The sequence below is a fragment of the Lacerta agilis genome, chromosome 1 (genome assembly GCF_009819535.1).
Source record: "Lacerta agilis isolate rLacAgi1 chromosome 1, rLacAgi1.pri, whole genome shotgun sequence".
Classification (NCBI taxonomy): domain Eukaryota; kingdom Metazoa; phylum Chordata; class Lepidosauria; order Squamata; family Lacertidae; genus Lacerta; species Lacerta agilis.
The window spans coordinates 64,920,019-64,937,897 of record NC_046312.1 but is presented as its reverse complement, the minus strand read 5'-3'; the positions used below and the strand labels follow the sequence as shown (position 1 = coordinate 64,937,897).

General features: G+C 43.0%; 1 protein-coding gene across 6 annotated transcripts in view; it reads left to right on the top strand.

Annotated features, from left to right (window-relative positions):
• FAR1 (fatty acyl-CoA reductase 1) overlaps positions 1–17,879 on the top strand; it is a 43,850-nt gene that overhangs the window by 12,468 nt on the left and 13,503 nt on the right. For 4 of the 6 annotated variants that reach the window (XR_004426836.1, XM_033152056.1, XM_033152064.1 and 1 more), the window contains 7 exons: positions 2,345–2,539; positions 4,103–4,278; positions 5,728–5,907; positions 6,913–7,090; positions 13,771–13,815; positions 13,908–14,035; positions 16,211–16,278. Coding sequence is in view for 5 of the 6 variants with exons in the window: in XM_033152056.1 (XP_033007947.1) it covers positions 2,348–2,539; positions 4,103–4,278; positions 5,728–5,907; positions 6,913–7,090; positions 13,771–13,815; positions 13,908–14,035; positions 16,211–16,278 (967 nt within the window). In the remaining variant the exon portion in view is untranslated. The remainder of the gene's footprint in view (positions 1–2,344; positions 2,540–4,102; positions 4,279–5,727; positions 5,908–6,912; positions 7,091–13,770; positions 13,816–13,907; positions 14,036–16,210; positions 16,279–17,879) is intronic. The other 2 variants (XM_033152080.1, XM_033152072.1) reach the window with 1 other exon arrangement.

Here is a 17,879-nt window from a genome sequence, read left to right as displayed (position 1 = left end):
AAAGTGCGTCTTTATAGAGCAAAAAATACGGTAAATAAAATATGCACTTACTATGATTATCCTTCATTTGGTTGAATTGATAGTTATTGCAGCATAATTAATAAATTAAGGCCCATCTGAATGCTTTGTGTGTAACATTCCCCCCCATGAATCCCATGTATGTGCATGCTTAATTCTAGATCTGCTACACAAATTCATTCCAGTAAGCAAATATGCACTTCTGCATGCCTTTTTGACTAAACGTGCCTGCTCTTAGGCTTCATTTGTGAAAACTGATCATTTGTGGGAAATGCATCATTGATAAGAAACAAACATTTCCCCCATAAGTGTTTGTTTGTATTTCATAGTATTTCCAGCTTTAAATCCTAAAATCAGGTTTCTTATTACATGTTTTTAAGGACATCAGCTGTCATGCATATAGTGTAATACTTTTCAATAATTAATTGATATGTGAAATGCCAGTATTATACATATATGTCAGCAATTTGATCTTGGCTTAACAAAATCAGTAGTGTAAATTAGTATTATGATGAGTTGATTAATTGGTTAACATAGAAATTAACATATGTAGATTAAGATATAGTTTACATTGATAACTATAAGCACTATTGTGAAATGGAGCAGCAGTCTGAAGCTCCAGCAAACAAGGGGTTCAGTGTTAAACTAATAAATTTATGGTTTTGTCAAGGCCTTTCTTTGTTAGAATAGCCATGTGCCATCTGTGTAGCTTTTGCATTTGGATCAAAGTCTTCAAGATATTATTTGTGTGGGGTGTGGGGAAAGTAACCAAAACCTCTTATTCAGCTGAAAATGTGTTAACTGTAGCACGTGTTGTAATGAATATACTTTATTCTTGAGTCCTGGTCGGACAATTAGTTCTCTGTTTACACCCCCACAGATTCACAAGTCTTTAGTCTAGTTGAGTACTGGATTGTATTGGCAATACTGCAAAGCACTTTTTACATTAAAATATTTCCTTCAAATTATATGAAGCACTGAGTTTCTGGTTCATTGTTGCCCGTGATTCAGTGTAGTGAAAGATATAACCAGTGCTTTATTTCTGGGGGTATGCAGGGTTATGCATGCCCCCTAAACATTTTGTGAATTTGACCTCATTGAGGGGCAGTATTTCAATATGAGTAGGAAAATGAGAATACCCCTAAACATTTTTTTTTTAGAAAAAAAGCACTGGATATAAGTTATGTTTGGGTAATTGATTTGTTTTTCCTTTCTAAAAAAAAGAAAGAAAAAGAAATATGCATTTTTCCCCAGACATGTATAACACACATATATCTTAGACATGGGGATAATGCATGTTTTAATGGTCTGTGGCTATCATTTGTAGCAGGCAAAAATGTGATACATCTCCCCAATAGTTTATTGGTATCGTTGTTACTTTGTTCACTTGTTGGTTCCCAGGTGCAGAAATTCAACAAACTAGAAAAATAGGTATGTAGCCAGCAGAGACATGGGAACTTTCCAGTGTATTGCAGATAATGTCACATGTATGATGGCCTGTTCGCTGAACTGAAGTTGTGGGTATGTGTTTAGTACAATGAGCTCCTGGCCTTCAGGACACAAGATGGTGACTAGGAGAAGTAGAGAGAGCTTGGTGGACAAGGCAGTTGGGGATGTAAAAGCTGTGTCCCACTCCCAAGCTGAATGAGGATGGCCTCACTCTGAGGAGGACAAAAGTGATCCCTTGGAAAGGACCTATGCTTTTGAGGGGTGCATAGATACTTTGTTATGCCAAGAATACATCTCTGAAGAGTGGAATTACCCTGTCAGTAGAAGAATTGGTCATTTGTACATAGATAGGTTGGTGTGTGGTGGGCATGCTGACTTGCCTGCCTGGTGTGAAAGTTGCAAATGTCTCACATTATCAAGATTGGTGGATGGTGCTGGGGAGGAATCAGTCACTTTGGTGCATGTTGGCACCAGTGACATGGGGAAATGTAGCTGTGATGGGGAAATGCAGTTGAGAGGTCCTAGAAGTGAAATACAGGCTGCTAGCTAAGAGGTTGGAAGCTGGGAAAGTCAAGGTAGCTTTCTCTGAAAAGCTTATCCCCCTGGTTCCTGATGCAAGGTCAACTAGAGAGACCCAGGTTAGTAGTCTTAATGGGTGAAACTCAGTATATTATATTGTGCAGTTTTGTATCTGAGTGTTGTTTGTTTAAGGAAAATGGTTGGCAGCAACTAGAGGTCGTACCATTTATACTAGGCTGAATATTATGTTTCTGTAAAAATGGAATTTCAAATGTAATTGGGCAAGAATTTAGCAGATAATATGTGATTAAGGGCCAGTACGGATGCAAACTCTAACATACTCTTAAATTCTCTTAAGATCATGATGGTATCCATCCCAGAATACTATGAAGGCAAGAATGTCCTCCTCACTGGAGCTACTGGCTTCATGGGAAAAGTTCTTCTGGAAAAGCTACTAAGATCCTGTCCGAAGGTGAAAACGGTTTATGTGTTGGTTAGACACAAAGCAGGGAAGAATTCTCAAGAACGCGTGGAGGAAATGATCAGCTGCAAGGTATCATTCCATAAAATGGTTATGTTAAACTTGACATTAAAAAAAAAAATCTAACAAAGTTTTGAATAATAGTGAGAATACATTTGGTAGTACAGGGATGGGGAACTTTTCATTCCAAGGGCCACATGGGAGCCATATGTTATAGGGGCGTGACTCTAGTATGTGATAATTTGTAGCTTTGAAGCTGCATCTTAGTACAGTGAGTTTACATCTAGACCCTTTGTATCAATAGTAAAATAACTAGGAAGCATTTTTTAGTCTCTCATCCAGAGTAACGATACAGAAAACTTTTTAAAATACCTTTGTCACAGAGGTATTTTAACCATGTTACATAGTTATCCCCTTAGATTTGTGCTGTTAAACCACATACATTGTGCTGCTGATTGCACAGTACATGCTAGGGGAAATTTGGATTGGTGCCATCCATAAGACTCTACACTTGCAGGGTCCAATGCATGTAAGCTCATTCATACATGAAATGGTGTACAGATTGCATGGAACACGCCTGTTATATTGTGCTCTGTAGTTTAGACCATTGTGTAAATTTGATGTGCTAATGTTAGATCCTGATGGATACTTGTTTCCCCAATATATAGGTAAAAAGTCTGTACAGGGTATAAATTTTGGAGTGTTCATTCCAACCAAGTAACAACCTAACATAATCAGTGATAGGTGTCCTAGACCACAATAGCAATTTCAGTGGGCTGAAATACAATTTACATTTTTCCACAAGTGGCATATTACCAGAGCTATAAGTATTAACTAGCTAACTCCTTTCTCATCCATAGTTAATTGTAACATTAAATTGCAGGAGAAACTAATACTACTTTGTATCTATCAATACTTTAAGTGTGTAGAGATAGAGCTTTCTTGAAACGGATTTATTTTAAGCAGTGTTTTCAACCACCTGTCTCTTTTTATATATGAAAAAAGAGTAAACTGGTGAACTGAGAATTTCTATCTCTCATCTAAGGAGCAGTGGGGCAGAACGGAGTTGCTGAGCCACCACTATATCTGCTACTCATGACAGCCAATGTTGAATATGACAGTGCTGTTTTCTGCATAATTTATTGATGTTTGTTTGTTTGCTGCACCAAGCCTGGATCAGGCCACTTCCAGTGGCTGGACTGGCTTTGTATCCAGTAGGGGTGGTTAGCCTCTGGCCTGGGAGCCTCATCTGTCCCTCAAGCAATTATTTCTGACTCCCCAAGACCTCTCTGATTTTGACAGAGACGGCAAAAGAAAGTGCTGAAATTGAACCTTTCTGCCCAACACATTGCTCTGATGGGGATGTAAATCGCTCTTCCCTGGTCACCAGATCAACCACTTGATGAATGGAGCACCTGTGTGTTCATAGGCATTCATGTAAGTGAGTGTTTGGAGAGGAGGGACAGAGTGCAGGGAGCATACTCACTGCTGGCATGTGGTCCCTGGAGTTATAATCAAGGTTGAACCTGGGCCCCAAAAAGGCTATCACCCATGGTTATGTAACATGCATTTACACTTTCTTTTAACCTTGTATATTGACTCTTAGCTATATTTGGTTCTGTTTTCTTTTGACAGCTCTTTGACAGATTGAGAGATGAACAGCCGGAATTTAATGAAAAAATTATAGCAGTTGCCAGTGACCTTACAGAAGTAGACATGGCCCTTAGTGAGGAAGACAAGGAGAATCTCATAAACTGCACTAACATTGTATTCCATTGCGCTGCTACTGTAAGATTCAATGAAATTCTAAGGTGAGTCTGAACTATTAATTTAACAGTATGTTCTGGTTCCCATTTTAAAGCTACCTTTGTCATCTTGTACACTTTATAAAAGAAGAAAATGCTTTAACAATGGTTGCCTAAATGCTTTCAGCTCACAATAAGAACATATGCATTCATTCTATGCACTGTAAACTTTAGAAAAGGGAAGAGTAAAAGGTATTAGCCCAACTTTTCATTTGACAGTTGTGTGAAGTGGAGTGGTGCCAGTTTAGAAACAAGATTTAAAAGTGGTATGTCTCATTCTCTGTTGCTTCATACACATTCTCGTTTGCATTGTGTTTTTTGGTACAGTAGTGTATAGAGTGTTGTAGCTCCAATATTTTTTACTAGCTGGGTGTAAAGCAAATTGTTGCATATTTAATCTGTCTGAGGTAGTTCAGGTGTTCTGACTCTTGTATTACTTGAGTAGCTGATTCTTTCACTGAGTGATAGATATTAAAGGAGGAGGCCTGTGGCTCAGTTTTATTACTGCATGCCTAACGCACAAGTTCAGAAGTTTCCATCTAATCAAACTTTTATTGCTTCTGAATCTTGGAATTACTTAAGTATTGCCTAAGGATTTTGATGCTTGGAAGATAGACTTATTTTTTTCTTGTCACAACTTGGCTGCAGTAGTCTCTCTAGAATAAAGTTAATGATTTTTTCTCTCTTCAGATTGAAATGATTTCCATCCTCTTACTGTGTGTGGTGTCTGTAATCTGAGGAGAGAGATTATGTGCTGAATCTTCCGCTTACTTCACATCTTTATGTCTCTAGTCCTGTTTTCTCACTCATTGCCTTCATCCTTTCTTATAGCACCCAGCCAAGATTTTCAACACTGTCTCCTGTTGTGCATTATTGTGTGTAATGATTGCCTTTAAACAAGAACCTGCAAATAGTGGGGTTCAGTTTATGTGACATGTGAAGCTTGGACTTGTTACCTGTTCATTGTCCCAATCTCAGCTTTTTATTTACAGCAAATATGTGACCTGCGTCATTTGAAGAATATAATGTACTTGCTTTTGGCATCTTTTAGTTGATAAGAAAAGCCTAATGCTCAATTTGTAAGAAATGTTAGTCTGTGGTGTCGTGAGGGAAGTTTTGGAACCACATTATTGAGTACCCTCCCAACCTAAGAAAACAAAGCTTCTTATATTTTGTAAGAGGAGAATGGGGGATTTGGATAGAAGTTGAGTTTTTGCCAAGAAGATTAGAGGTGAGCTGCATGCTACTGGAAACACTTGCCTTTTCCATCTGTTGACAAAAAAGATCGTGTTGGTTTTCAGCAGATACACTAGTAGCAGCTGGATTTGACCAGGCTATGTTTCCTGAACAGCTAGAAGACAGCAAATCACAAAGGAATGTTGTGCATACGTGTTTAGTTTGGATATCTGAAAGTACTCTTTGGTACACTTGTGTTTTTTCTCTCTCTCTCAACAGAGATGCTGTTCAGCTCAATGTAATTGCGACACAACAACTTCTCTTCTTGGCCCAGAAAATGAAGAATCTAGATGTGTTTATTCATGTTTCAACAGCATTTGCATACTGCAACCGAAAACACATCGAGGAAGTGGTCTATCCACCCCCTGTTGATCCTAAGAAATTAATAGATTCCTTAGAGTATGTGTCTAATGCTCCCCCCCTTTATTTCATGCTTTCAAAATTGAAAAATGTTGGAAAGTTTTTGATAGCTGATACAAAATGAGAATGGATTGAACATTGCTGGTTTTGATCTTGGCCATATGCTAAGGTGATTTTTAGCAATAAGAAAAGTAGGGCTTGTTTGGAAATGCCTTCTCTCTGAAATACATTGGCTAGAAAAAAGGAAATTGTACCTTATGACTCAGGGTTTCCTACTGAAAAGCAGAATGAGGATAAGGCATCAAAAATGTCTTAAACTAGAAACCAGTTTCTGCAAACTGCTGTTCAATATAATTGTTTTAGATGAAAGATAAATTAGGAAATATTCTTTTAAAAATGTATTGAACTATAAAAGGAGCATATTTTCCTAATGGAATTTCCATGAGTAAAAATTGCATCATTTTAGGTATTCTGTTTCAAGTGTAAATAATGACTACAGCGATGAAGTAGAGGCCTCAACCAAAAGTGTGTTTAAGGAAAATGAAAACAAAAGTGCATGAACTCTTGTGGGATCTATAAATGTTCTGATAGTCAACACTGAAGTAACATCTCAGTCTGGTACTTTCTTTCTTTGTGCAGTTAATGCACAAATAACACATGTGTTAACACAAATGATACCTAAATCGTGGCCATTCAGAATTTCAGTAACAAATGAGTTGTCAAGTTCTGTTAATATGTCATTCTTTGTTTAAAAATGAGCTAAAATTATGAGTGATCCAAGGTTGCCCAGGGAAAACATGACTGCTTTGAGTTTCATCAATTCCCTTCCAGCATTATGCCAGTGCCCACCCTGTTCAGCTGGACGTGCAGCAGGCTGCATGGGAGACTTTTGAATCTAACCCCCCACAGACTAGAAAAGCTTTTCCAAACTTCTTTTAAACCTTTTAAGTGGTCATTTCATGAAGAACGGATTTTATTAGCCATCTTTGGTGCTTTTGAGTTGACTGATAGGATATAAATGAATAAATATGTTTATTTCTTTAGGTGGATGGATGACAGCCTAGTGAATGATATTACACCAAAACTAATAGGAGACAGGCCTAATACATATACATATACAAAAGCCTTAGCAGAATACATTGTACAACTGGAAGGTGCAAAACTAAATGTAGCCATTATAAGGCCATCAATTGTGGGTGCCAGCTGGAAGGAGCCTTTCCCAGTAAGTCAATCTTAACCTTTTTTATAGCAAAATTTCTTAGTCATTATTTACTATTGATTCAGTCTTTATTACTAAGACACAGGCCAGGGCTGTGTGAAAAGCAGATAATATATTGACTGTGGATCAGTCTTGTGTAAAGGGAGCTAAGTGATAAATGGATGTAGGCCTTAAGGAAGCAGTACTTGGGGCTTATGGTTTATCAGTACTGAACACCTTATGCCTGTAATAAGACTAGTAACATACAATCACAATGTTACATGATCAATAAGACCAGGCATAGGCAAACTCGGGCCTCCAGATGTTTTGGGACTACAACTCCCATTATCCCTAGCTAACAGGGCCAGTGGTCAGGGATGATGGGAATTGTAGTCTCAAAACATCTGGAGGACCAATTTTGCCTATGTCTGAATAAGATGTTCTTCCAAATAATACCCTTACACTTAATATCACTTCCCATATTACAGTTGCTACTCCTTGAGTTTCTTATGGAAACATTTTAATTATCTCAGAAGAAATGGTCCTTGCCTAATGATAAATCAGCAAGCAATGAGCCAATGGGCTTATTCTTAGCATATTGACCATTCATACATTTCTAAAGTAGTTTATTGTTAAATCTTTTACTTGTTGAATGAAAAGTGTTTTGTGAAAACTGTATAGTTATGCTATGGAATTAATATATTTGTGAATGGTTTTGAAAATGCTTTCTTAATATGACTGAAACAGTTAGCATCTTCCTCTTCTTATCCCATTGATTTTACTTCTACAAAAACATTGTTTGTAGAAAAGAAAAAATGTTTAAATACTGTGTATGCATATGGCAGTATATATATGTCAGGTGTGCCTTGGGTTGCTCACGAGTAAGCAGGCATGAATCCGATCTGTCTTTTAACAGTTTTATTGCGCTAAGCTATTTACAAAGCAGAGAGCTGGGGAAAAAAAGGATTTAATTAAAAAAAATAGGATTTTTAAAATTTAAATTGGATTTTTTAAATTTAAATCCACCCTGAGCCTTACTGACTAGTGATTTAAATCAGTTTGATTTAAATCAAATCCACCCTGCTCCCCTCTGAGCGAATGTCGCGGGATGCACTGGAGCTCCCAGCAACATCCCCAAGCTGCTGCCTCTCCAGACTGCTTGTTCCCTGCCGGAGGAGGAGTCGCTCTGCCCGTTTGGAGAGGTATCATTACTGAGGAGGTGTCAGGGCTCTCTATACATCGAAGACACTTCCCGCGGGGCTGAGGGCAGTTCTCTGACATCCACCCCCCCTCAACCCCCCGTCTCCGTTTTGGAAAGGGGGGTGAGAAGCCTGCAGGTCGCGCTGTACTGCCCCTTCGTCCCCAACCGTGTGCACACCACCCTCTGCCCCACCACCAGTGGTCTCCGGTGAGGAGAAAACCCCCCAAAAGTCTGTGTTGTCCTCGTCAGTTGGAGAGAAAACGGCCTCCCAGGCCCCAGGGGCACCTGGAGGAGGTGGGAAGTCCCAGGAAACATCCTCCTCCCCCGATGAGTCCAGCTGTGCCCCCTTCCTCCTCCGCTGTGTGTGGGAAACCCCAGAACTACTACTACTCAGTGGGAGCAGACATCTCCCCAAACACCGTGGGGGGTTTGGGTTTGTGAGGGAAAAGGGCATGGAACTCTGCCGTGAGGTATTCCTCAGTGATCCGGTCAGAAGGCACCCACGTATTGTCCACTGGTGACGCCCCCCTCCCACGCCACTAAGTACTCTACCTTGTCCCCGTTCCACCGTGAGTCGAGAATCTCCGTGACCTCGTGGGGGGGGCAGGTGGGACTCTTTGTCCCCCTTGAAAGCGATGCCCTTCCCAATATATAGATAACAGCGATCTGTGGAACGCTGGATGGATTCTCATTTTGTCTGGCAACTGGAGCTTGAAAGCCACCAGATTGATCTGCTCAATCACTTCAAAGGGACCTAACCTGCGGTGTTCAATCTTTTTGCTCCTTCCTCGAATGGGCAACCCCTGTGAAGAGAGCCACACCTTGTCTCCTACCCTGATGACCTCCCCAACCCATCAATGCTCATCTGCCGCCCTTTTATACACTTCCTTGGCCCTTTCCAGGTTCTCTTTGAGCTGTTGATGTATCTCCTGCATTCCCTCCACAAATCATTCTGTTGCAGGTACACTGAGCTCCTCCTCTCCCCCTGAAAAGGCTCTGGGATGGCGGCCATAGTTTGCCATGAAAGGAGTCATCCCTGTAGACACGTGTACTGCATTATTGTATGCAAACTGCCAAAGCTAGGTGATCGACCCAATCATTTTGCCTTTGATTGACATAACAGCACAAGTATTGCTGTAGGATGGAATTGGCTCTTTCCGTCTGCCCATTGGTCTGTGGGTGTCTGGCCGTGGAAAAGTTTACCTCTACCTGCAACAAACTCATGAGGTTGCGCCAAAAGCACGAGGTAAACTGTCTTCCACGATCACTCGCCACCCTCGAAGGCACTCCATGTGGGCGAAAAATGTGGTCGACGAAGTGTTTGGCCCATGTCCTCCGCCGACACGCCTCTGGGGCAGGCCACAAAGTGACACATTTTGGTCAGCATATCTACTACCACCAATACCGCAGTTTTCCCTCTAGATACGGGCAAGTCTGTTATGAAATCAATGGACACCATCTCCCAAGGCCCTCCCATGACGTGCAAGGGCTCCAGCAGACCTGCCGTGGCCCTGTTTCCCCCCGTGGCCCACTGACACGTGTTACACTTCCCTACATAATCCCTTATATTTTCCTGCATCTTGGGCCACCAAAAGTCCCTGGCGACCAACAGTATGGTTTTATGCTGTCCAAAATATCCTGCCGTGGAGTTATTGTGCAGTTGTCTTAGCACACAGGCTCTGAGCTCCTCCCCAGGAATATACAGTGCCCCTTTGCGAAACAAGAGACCTCCCTTTTCCTCAAAACCTTCCTTCAACCCTTGACCCTCCTTGAGTTTCTGTTATGCGAAGCTGTCCAGCCGAGTGTGTCTAAGCAACTCTGACGCTTCCACCATAGTCCCTCCACAGGTCCATTTCTTGGGTTGAAACGTGTCTGGCCACTGGTGGCCCATCGTCTTCCAGGTACTCTGGTTTCCTGGACAATGCATCTGCTCTCACGTTCTGCTCCCCCGGAATGTAATGAATCCGAAAGTTAAAATAGGCAAAAAACTCGGCCCACCTGATTTGTCTCTGGTTGAGGATTCGCGCCGTGCGCCAGTACTCCAGGTTCTTATGATCCGTGCATACTTGGATCTGCTGCCTGGCCCCAATCAAAAAGTGTCGCCACTGTTTGAAGGCTGCGTAGAACACCAGAAGTTCCTTGTCCCAGATAGTGTAGTTCTGTTCGGACTTGTTGAGCTTCCAGGAGTAAAAGGCACAGGGTCTCCAGTCCTTTCTGTCATCCTGTTGGAGAAGTACCACTCCCAGAGCTCGGCCGGAGGCGTCCGTTTCCACCCGCAGGGGTTTGGCAGGATCAACATGCAGCAGCTGCTCTTCCGATGCAGACTTTCTTCAGCCGTTTCAAAGCCTGCTGAGCTGCTGGCGTCCACGCAAACCTTTTCTTTCCACTCAGGCAATCAGTGATGGGTGTGGTCAGGTTCGTGAAGTTCCAGATGAATTTCCAGTAAAAGTTGCTGAACTCTTAAGAACCGTTGCACATCCTTCTTGGTTCTGGGGCTTTTCCAGTCCAGCACTGCCTTGACCTTGTCTTTGTCCATGGCCAGACCCTTGTCAGACAACTGGTACCCCAGAAACACCACCTGCTTCACATGGAACTGGCATTTCTCCAGCTTGGCATACAGCTGGTGCTCCTTCAGCCTTGCCAACACCTCTCTGACATGCTGCACGTGTTGTTGCTCGTTCTCTGAGTATATCAGAATGTCATCCAAGAAACAGACACAGTTCTTGTAGAGCAAGGACCCTAGCACGTCATGCATGAAGGCCTGGAAACATGGGGATCCGGCTTGCAGTCCAAAAGGCATGACGAGGTATTCAAAGGCCCCCAGAGGTGTGAACATGGTAGTCTTCCACTTATCCCCCTCGCGCACCCAGATGAGGTTGAAAGCCCCCTGGAGGTCCAACTTGGTGAAGATCTTCCCCTTCCTCACCCTCGCCAGCAAGTCGTTGATGCGAGGCATGGGATAAGTGATGGGTTCAGTCAAGGAATTCACGATTCTGAAATCAACTACCAGTCTGCGTTGTTTGGACTGCTTCTTGACCACAAAGAAGACCGGACTTCCCCCCACCACCTTGGATTCACGAATAAAATCCCCTTCACAAATTCTTGTCAATGAATTCCTTCAGCCCCTGGATCTCCTGATCCGAAATGGAATATAGCTTGCCTGCCGGTAGCATAGCCCCTGGCACCAGGTTGATTTGACAGTCATGGGGCAGTGGGGTGGCAGCTTCTCCGCTCCCCGTTTGCTGAAAACCTCCAAGAAATCCTGATACTGTGGGGGTATCCCCCTGGTTGCCTCTAGCCTGGCTTTTGCGGCCTTGGCCCAGTGGTTCCTGGCATCGTTCTCTCCATACAATGCACTGAGCTGAAGGTGAGTGACCTTTGGTTCCAAGACACCACCAGGTCATGAAGGTAGAGCCAACTCATGCCCAGAATGATGGGAGGTCCCGCCAAGGTGGTCACATTGAATGCAATGGTCTCCGAATGCCTAGATACCCATATCTTCATGGGGGGAGGTCCTGGTGCGTGACTTCCCCGTCCAGCAATTCCCTTCTGTCAATGGTGGACTTGCAAGGGAAAGTCCAGAGGGAGTAGATGAATTTGGTGTTCCAGCGCAAATTCTCTGCTAAAAAAGTTTGCACTGGCCCCTGAGTCCACTAAAGCGTCCACCTCCACTGGGTGCCTCTTGGGAAGTTCCAGAACCACCTTGACCACAATTCCCGCCTTGGGAGGATATGGCGGGGATGCTGTTTCTCCTGTAGGGGCTGCTATTGCCTTTCCGCCTGACCACTGCCCTCCCGTTCCTGCAGCCAGGCTTTGCCTTTTCCCTGCTCCTGCTCCTGCACCTCTGTCCCCACCTCCTTCACAGCAGTGCCTCATACCTTGCCAGGCCCTGTACTGTGGGCACGATTTGGCAAAATGACCTGGAGGCTCACACAGGAAGCATTTTTGGGCGGTCTTCCAGCCTTTCCCCTCTGTTCTCTTTTGGACTGCAGCATTTGAAAAGTCCCGCGCGCGGGCTGTCCCAATTTCCATCGGCTCCTCAGGCAGAAGTCTGGGTGCATCGCCAAGACCTGGCACACTGGCAAAGGGTCTTTCTGGTAAACGGTTGCTATGGGGATGCTCCCCCTTGCCTTCCCGCCTTTCCCAAAAACGCGCCTCCTGACGGACCCCAATTGATAGAGCCGCCTTCGTGAGCTCGTCCATGCTCTTCGGCCTCGGACCTCTCAAGAGCTCCTCTTTAACGGTTGAGTTTAACCCCTGTGTGAACAGGGCTTGCGTGGGTTCCAAGAGCAAATCCCAACCAAGCTTGTGAACCAGCATTGCGAATCGGGACCAATAAGAGTGCACAATCAAAGTCCCCTGTTTGAGCGCCAGAAGTTCCTGCCGCGTAACATTGGACTGCACCTCGCAAGTAAACATAGCATCCATGGCGGCATTGAAGACTCCCAGGTTCTTCAGTGCGGGGTTCCCTCCCGCTCTTAGGGGCCTCACCTATTCCCTGGCGCCCCCCTCTAAGTGCGACACCACAAAAGCCACCCGCTCCTTGTCATTGGCAAACTCCTTCTGTTATTCCAGGGCATAATTAATCTCAGTCTTAAAGCCCTGGTACTCTTGGGGGTTTCCACTGAACTTGTTCACCAAAGCCTGTACCTTTCTCCCAATGCGGGTGGTCCTTTCCCCATCATGCAAACGATGCTTTTCGAGCCTCCCCACAAGCACCTTAATGTGGGCTTCCAACTCTGCATTCCTCTGCCTGAGCTCTGCCAGCTCCCGCCGAACGTCAGCTTTCTCCCCAGCACCGGCAGCAGTCCCTGCTGCTCCCCCTGTGACTTTGGCCCTCGCACCTTTCTCTGCGTCACTCATCGCTGGGTTTTAGCGGGAACTACTCGTGAGCAACATTGATGACTCCCTGATTGCTGTCGTGTGCCTTGGGTTGCTCACGAGTAACCAGGCATGAGTCTGATCTGTCTTTTAACAGTTTTATTGCACTAAGCTATTTACAAAGCAGAGAGCTGAAAAACATGACTGTATCAGTCACTAGCAGAATCTAGGAGTGCTGGTTTCTGGCTACGACCCCAACAAAGGAATTTTGGCATACCCAGGCGCTTCCTCCCCTGTCTCCTTTTGACCCCCCTGCACAACTGGGGTGACAGAAGAGGCGTGCTCCCCTCTGAGTGAATGTCATGGGACACGCTGGGGCTCCCAGCAACATCCCCAAGCCGCTGCCTCTCCAGACTGTTTGTTCCCTGCCCCTCCCCCCCCGAAGGAGGAGTCGCTCTGCCCGCTTGAAGAGGTATCGCTGCTGAGGAGGTGTCAGGGCTCTCTATACATCGAAGACACTTCCTGCAGGGCTGAGGGCAGTTCCCTGACAATATAAATATAAAATTGGATGGTAAATAAAAAATGGAAATATTGTGACATTTACTCAGTTGCAAAATGATTCCTAGTTTATTTTCATAGTAATTAAGCCAGTAAATCTTCCTTATGCTTTGTTTCCAAACAGGGATGGATTGATAACTTTAATGGACCTAGTGGCCTTTTTATTGCTGTAAGTAAAAGTTAAAATGTAGACAAATATATTTTTCTGAAAAGCTAAAATGGCTTGAAATGGCTTTCTTATCTTGTACCTTCTGTTTTAAGGCAGGAAAAGGAATTCTTCGAACGATGCGAGCCTCAAACAATGCAGTTGCAGATCTTATTCCAGTAGATGTAGTCATCAACGCAACAATAGCTGCTGCCTGGTATTCCGGAGTTAATAGGTATAACAGGTGACAATGCATTTTTTTTAAATTGACTAAGCAGTGGTCTTATGCTAGTAAACAATTTGCTTACACTGCTACATCAATTTGTGATTGTGATTTCTGTTTCTATAGCCACAAGGAACTCTTACTGCTTTCATTACCATTGCAACTGTCTTGTGCCCCAAATTTAGTACAGGGCCCAGAGGCATACAACTCAAGGGGTGTTCCGGACAAGCTTCAAACAACGGCAGATTGCACAGTTTTTTCCCCCTGAGAAGCCCCTGCATTGTTGCTAGGACTTCTCTGGCATGCTTTTGCTTCACAAAGAGAGCAGTGCAAGCAGCTTTGGAGGCAACCTGTACTGAGCACAACTTCACCCCACTTCAGATCTTGCTGGTGTCTCTCCGCATGTAAAGTGACAGAACCCCAGAGACCTCTGCAGTAGTTCAGACACCTGTGTATAGGGACTGCATCACTCTAGCTGCACTAACTACACATTACAGTGGTGCCTCGCTAGACGAAAATAATTCGTTCTGCGAGTATCTTCGTCTAGCGATTTTTTCGTTTAGTGAAGCACCAATGCAAATAGCGGTTTTTTCCGTCTTGCGAGGCAGCCCCATTGACAAATTCGTCTTGCGGGGCAGCCTTCCACTAGCGAATGCCTTTCGTCTAGCGAGGCATTCATCTAGCGAGGCATTCGTCTAGCGGGGCACCACTGTATTTGTTTCAGTTTAAACCATATTTGGGATAAACTCATCTGTATCCATAGATAAGAGGGAATGAGTTGTTAATTTTCTGGGGGATGATGGTGTTGCAACAGTCTACCTACCCCGATTACTGACTCCACTTCTCTTCAGCTGTTGACTCGTGGCAGTTTAGTTCCCATTGCTTCTCTTCAGTATCCTAGCGGACAGTCCTTGGGAGCTTTGTGAACTCCTTGCCCTCAGTTAAATGTGAAAGTTTTGAGTGGCAGCATTATACCCAAATACTCTCCTAAGTGATGCTTCTATGCCCCAATACTGATTACTTTGAACAATTCCATAAGTTCTAGAGAAGAAACGAGGAAGCAATTTGACTTGGACTTCCTCACTACATGTTTCTTTTCCGAAGATGGCAAAGAAACACATCCTCTGTGCTTCCTCTTCCCACTCCTCTGGCAGGTCCAAAGCTGTTCTTAGAAATATAGTAAAAGTATTTCCAGTCTGTCTCCTACTTTTATTATTTTATTATCCAAACAGTCGTTTGCATGAATGCCTGTGTGCACACAGGTGTTTCATTCATCAAGTGGTTGATCTGGTGACCAGGGAAGGACAATTTACATCCCATCAGGGCAATGTGTTGGGTTGCCCTCTTTGCCTTAGCAGCTAGGAAGATTAGGAAGAAAGAACTGGATGGGCTAGTGGTCAATCACAGTGGGTACTCTGAGATTAATTTGCACATTTTATTTGAGAATTACTTTTTATTCTGTTTAATAAGAAATTTTGGTGAATTTGACCATGGTTTTACTGCATATGTAGCAACTGCTGTCCCACCCCCATCCCTTTTCCTCCTTTGGATGTTGCCATGGCCTTTGTCTAGCGCAATAAAATCCAATAAAAATAAAATATTAAAAAGCAAAAATGCATAACATAGGAACAAAGTAACAAACAGAAACAAAAATGCCCCCCCCCATTTAAAATGTCACGGATTGTTCAATTAGCTAAAGGCCTGGAATGTTTTTGCCTGGTGCCTATAGATAGGGAGAGCATTCCACAAGCAGGGAGACAACACATAAAAATTCCATTTTTGTGTTGCTACCTTTCCAAGCTCTCACAGAAGGTGCACACAAAGAAAGAAGGGCCTTAGATGATGAGTGCAGGGTGCAGGTCAGTTCATATGGAGAGAGGTGGTCTGTGAGGTATTGTGATCCCAAGCTGTTTCAAGGCTTTATAGGTAAAAACCAACATTGTGACTTGGGCCCGGAAACCAATTGGCAGCCAGTACAGTTGGGCCAGGATTGGTGTTGAGTAATTAACTGAATCAGTTTATAAATGCTAACTACAAAGTTTTTTTTTTTAATGCTTGGCTTCTTATTCATATTATTATTTGCTGTGGTATTGGTTAGCTATTTTTACCTTTTTTGCTTTTTATTATGTGAACTATTCTTTTGTCTTAAGATGAATGATAATATACAAAAAATCTTAACTATTTTTTGTTTTTCAGACCAAGAAATATTATGGTATACAACTGTACTACGGGTGGCACCAATCCCTTCCATTGGGGTGAAGTTGGTATGCCTTATTTTTTTCCTCTGCAGTTTAATAAATTAACTTACTGGTGAACCTTTAGAAAGCCATGCATGAAGATTCACTAAAAAAAGATAAGAATTAATTTTAAAGGACCAAGCATTGATTTGTCCCTGCTTTCTGATTGGGAGCAGCTTTTCAAATAAATTTGCTCTCTCCATAGATACTTGTCCTTCTAGACTGCTAGAACCATTAAGTTCATAGGGGAGAGGATTGTTTTGCTATGTAGGGGAGAGGGGGGCACCTTTCAACAATTTTTACTTAAGAATTATTTGTGAAGTAATACTGCTTTAAAAACTAAAGTTCTAAGTACCATTAACTAAATTCATACTTGAGGTATCCTCTCAATTTTTGCCGTAGTTTCTAGACAAAGGCAAAATACCAAATTTTACATTTTTAATGAAGCATGTACTTTGTTGAAATCTGCCCCTCCCGGGGGGCAGTTATCAACGGGAGGTGGGGTACATTTCAACAATAGAAAAAAAATCTAATTTCATACATTTTACCAAAATAAACTTCATTCACAAAGTAACATAGTTATTATTATATAATTGCAGTGATTCCTGGATTGCTGTAAGGTTCTCAGTTAGTTGCTCTTGAGTAAGCAGCCAGAACTCCGCTGTTTCCTTTAAAGATTTTATTGTGCAAACTATGTACAGTGCAGAGCTAAAAAGTTCATGTCTGTATCAAGCGGTGTCAGAATCCGGGAATGGCCCCTTCCGGTTCTGACCCCAACAAAAGAGTTTCGGAATACGAAAACCTCGCCTTCCATCCTTTCTTTTCACCCCATGATGTCTGTGGGGCGACGGAAATTGCGTTCCCCCTGTATCGCCCTCGGGACTGTGGGAGTGCTGGGACTCTCTTGCACCCCCAGAGCCTCTACCCCCTTTCCCCTATGAACTCTCCCCCTCTTTGCTGGATGTCTCGCCGCTCCTCTCGCTACCAGAGGAGGAGCTGCTGGCAAGGTGGGACTGGGGCTCTCTGTAGCATCTGGAGAGCCCTTCCACCACCTTGCGCTGCAGCGGGGACAATTCCCTGACATAATCTGAAAGAGCCAAAATAATGGGGCTAAGCATTTTATTTATTAGGATCTTAATATTAAAATACATGTCTTAAACTGTATGAAAAGTAACATCTTAAACTTTTCAAATCTCCTAAATTTATATTTTATTTTTTTAAATTCAAAAACAAATAATAAATTGTCTTGAATATTTTAAGTGATTATTAAAATTTTAAGAGGAAAAAATATTTTATTGATGCTTCTAATGAGTTCTTTGTTTATAAATTCTATTTAAAGCAACAGTAGGCCTAACAAAATGAAGTTGAGTGTTTTAAATGTAACAACCCTGATTAGGCCTAATAGTCCTACTATAGACTGTTATAGGCCTAGGCTTATCATGCTTCATGTAGCCATAACCTGTAGCCTAAAATTATCCTGAAATTTTTTAATCCAAGCTAGGTGTTGATCTAAAAAATTACAAGTCAATTTTCATAATTACTTAACTGAAAAATGGTAAGGGGCACCTTTCAACACAGTTGAAATGTACCCCCCTAAGCTCTGTTGAAATCTGCCCCTGGTGCAGCCA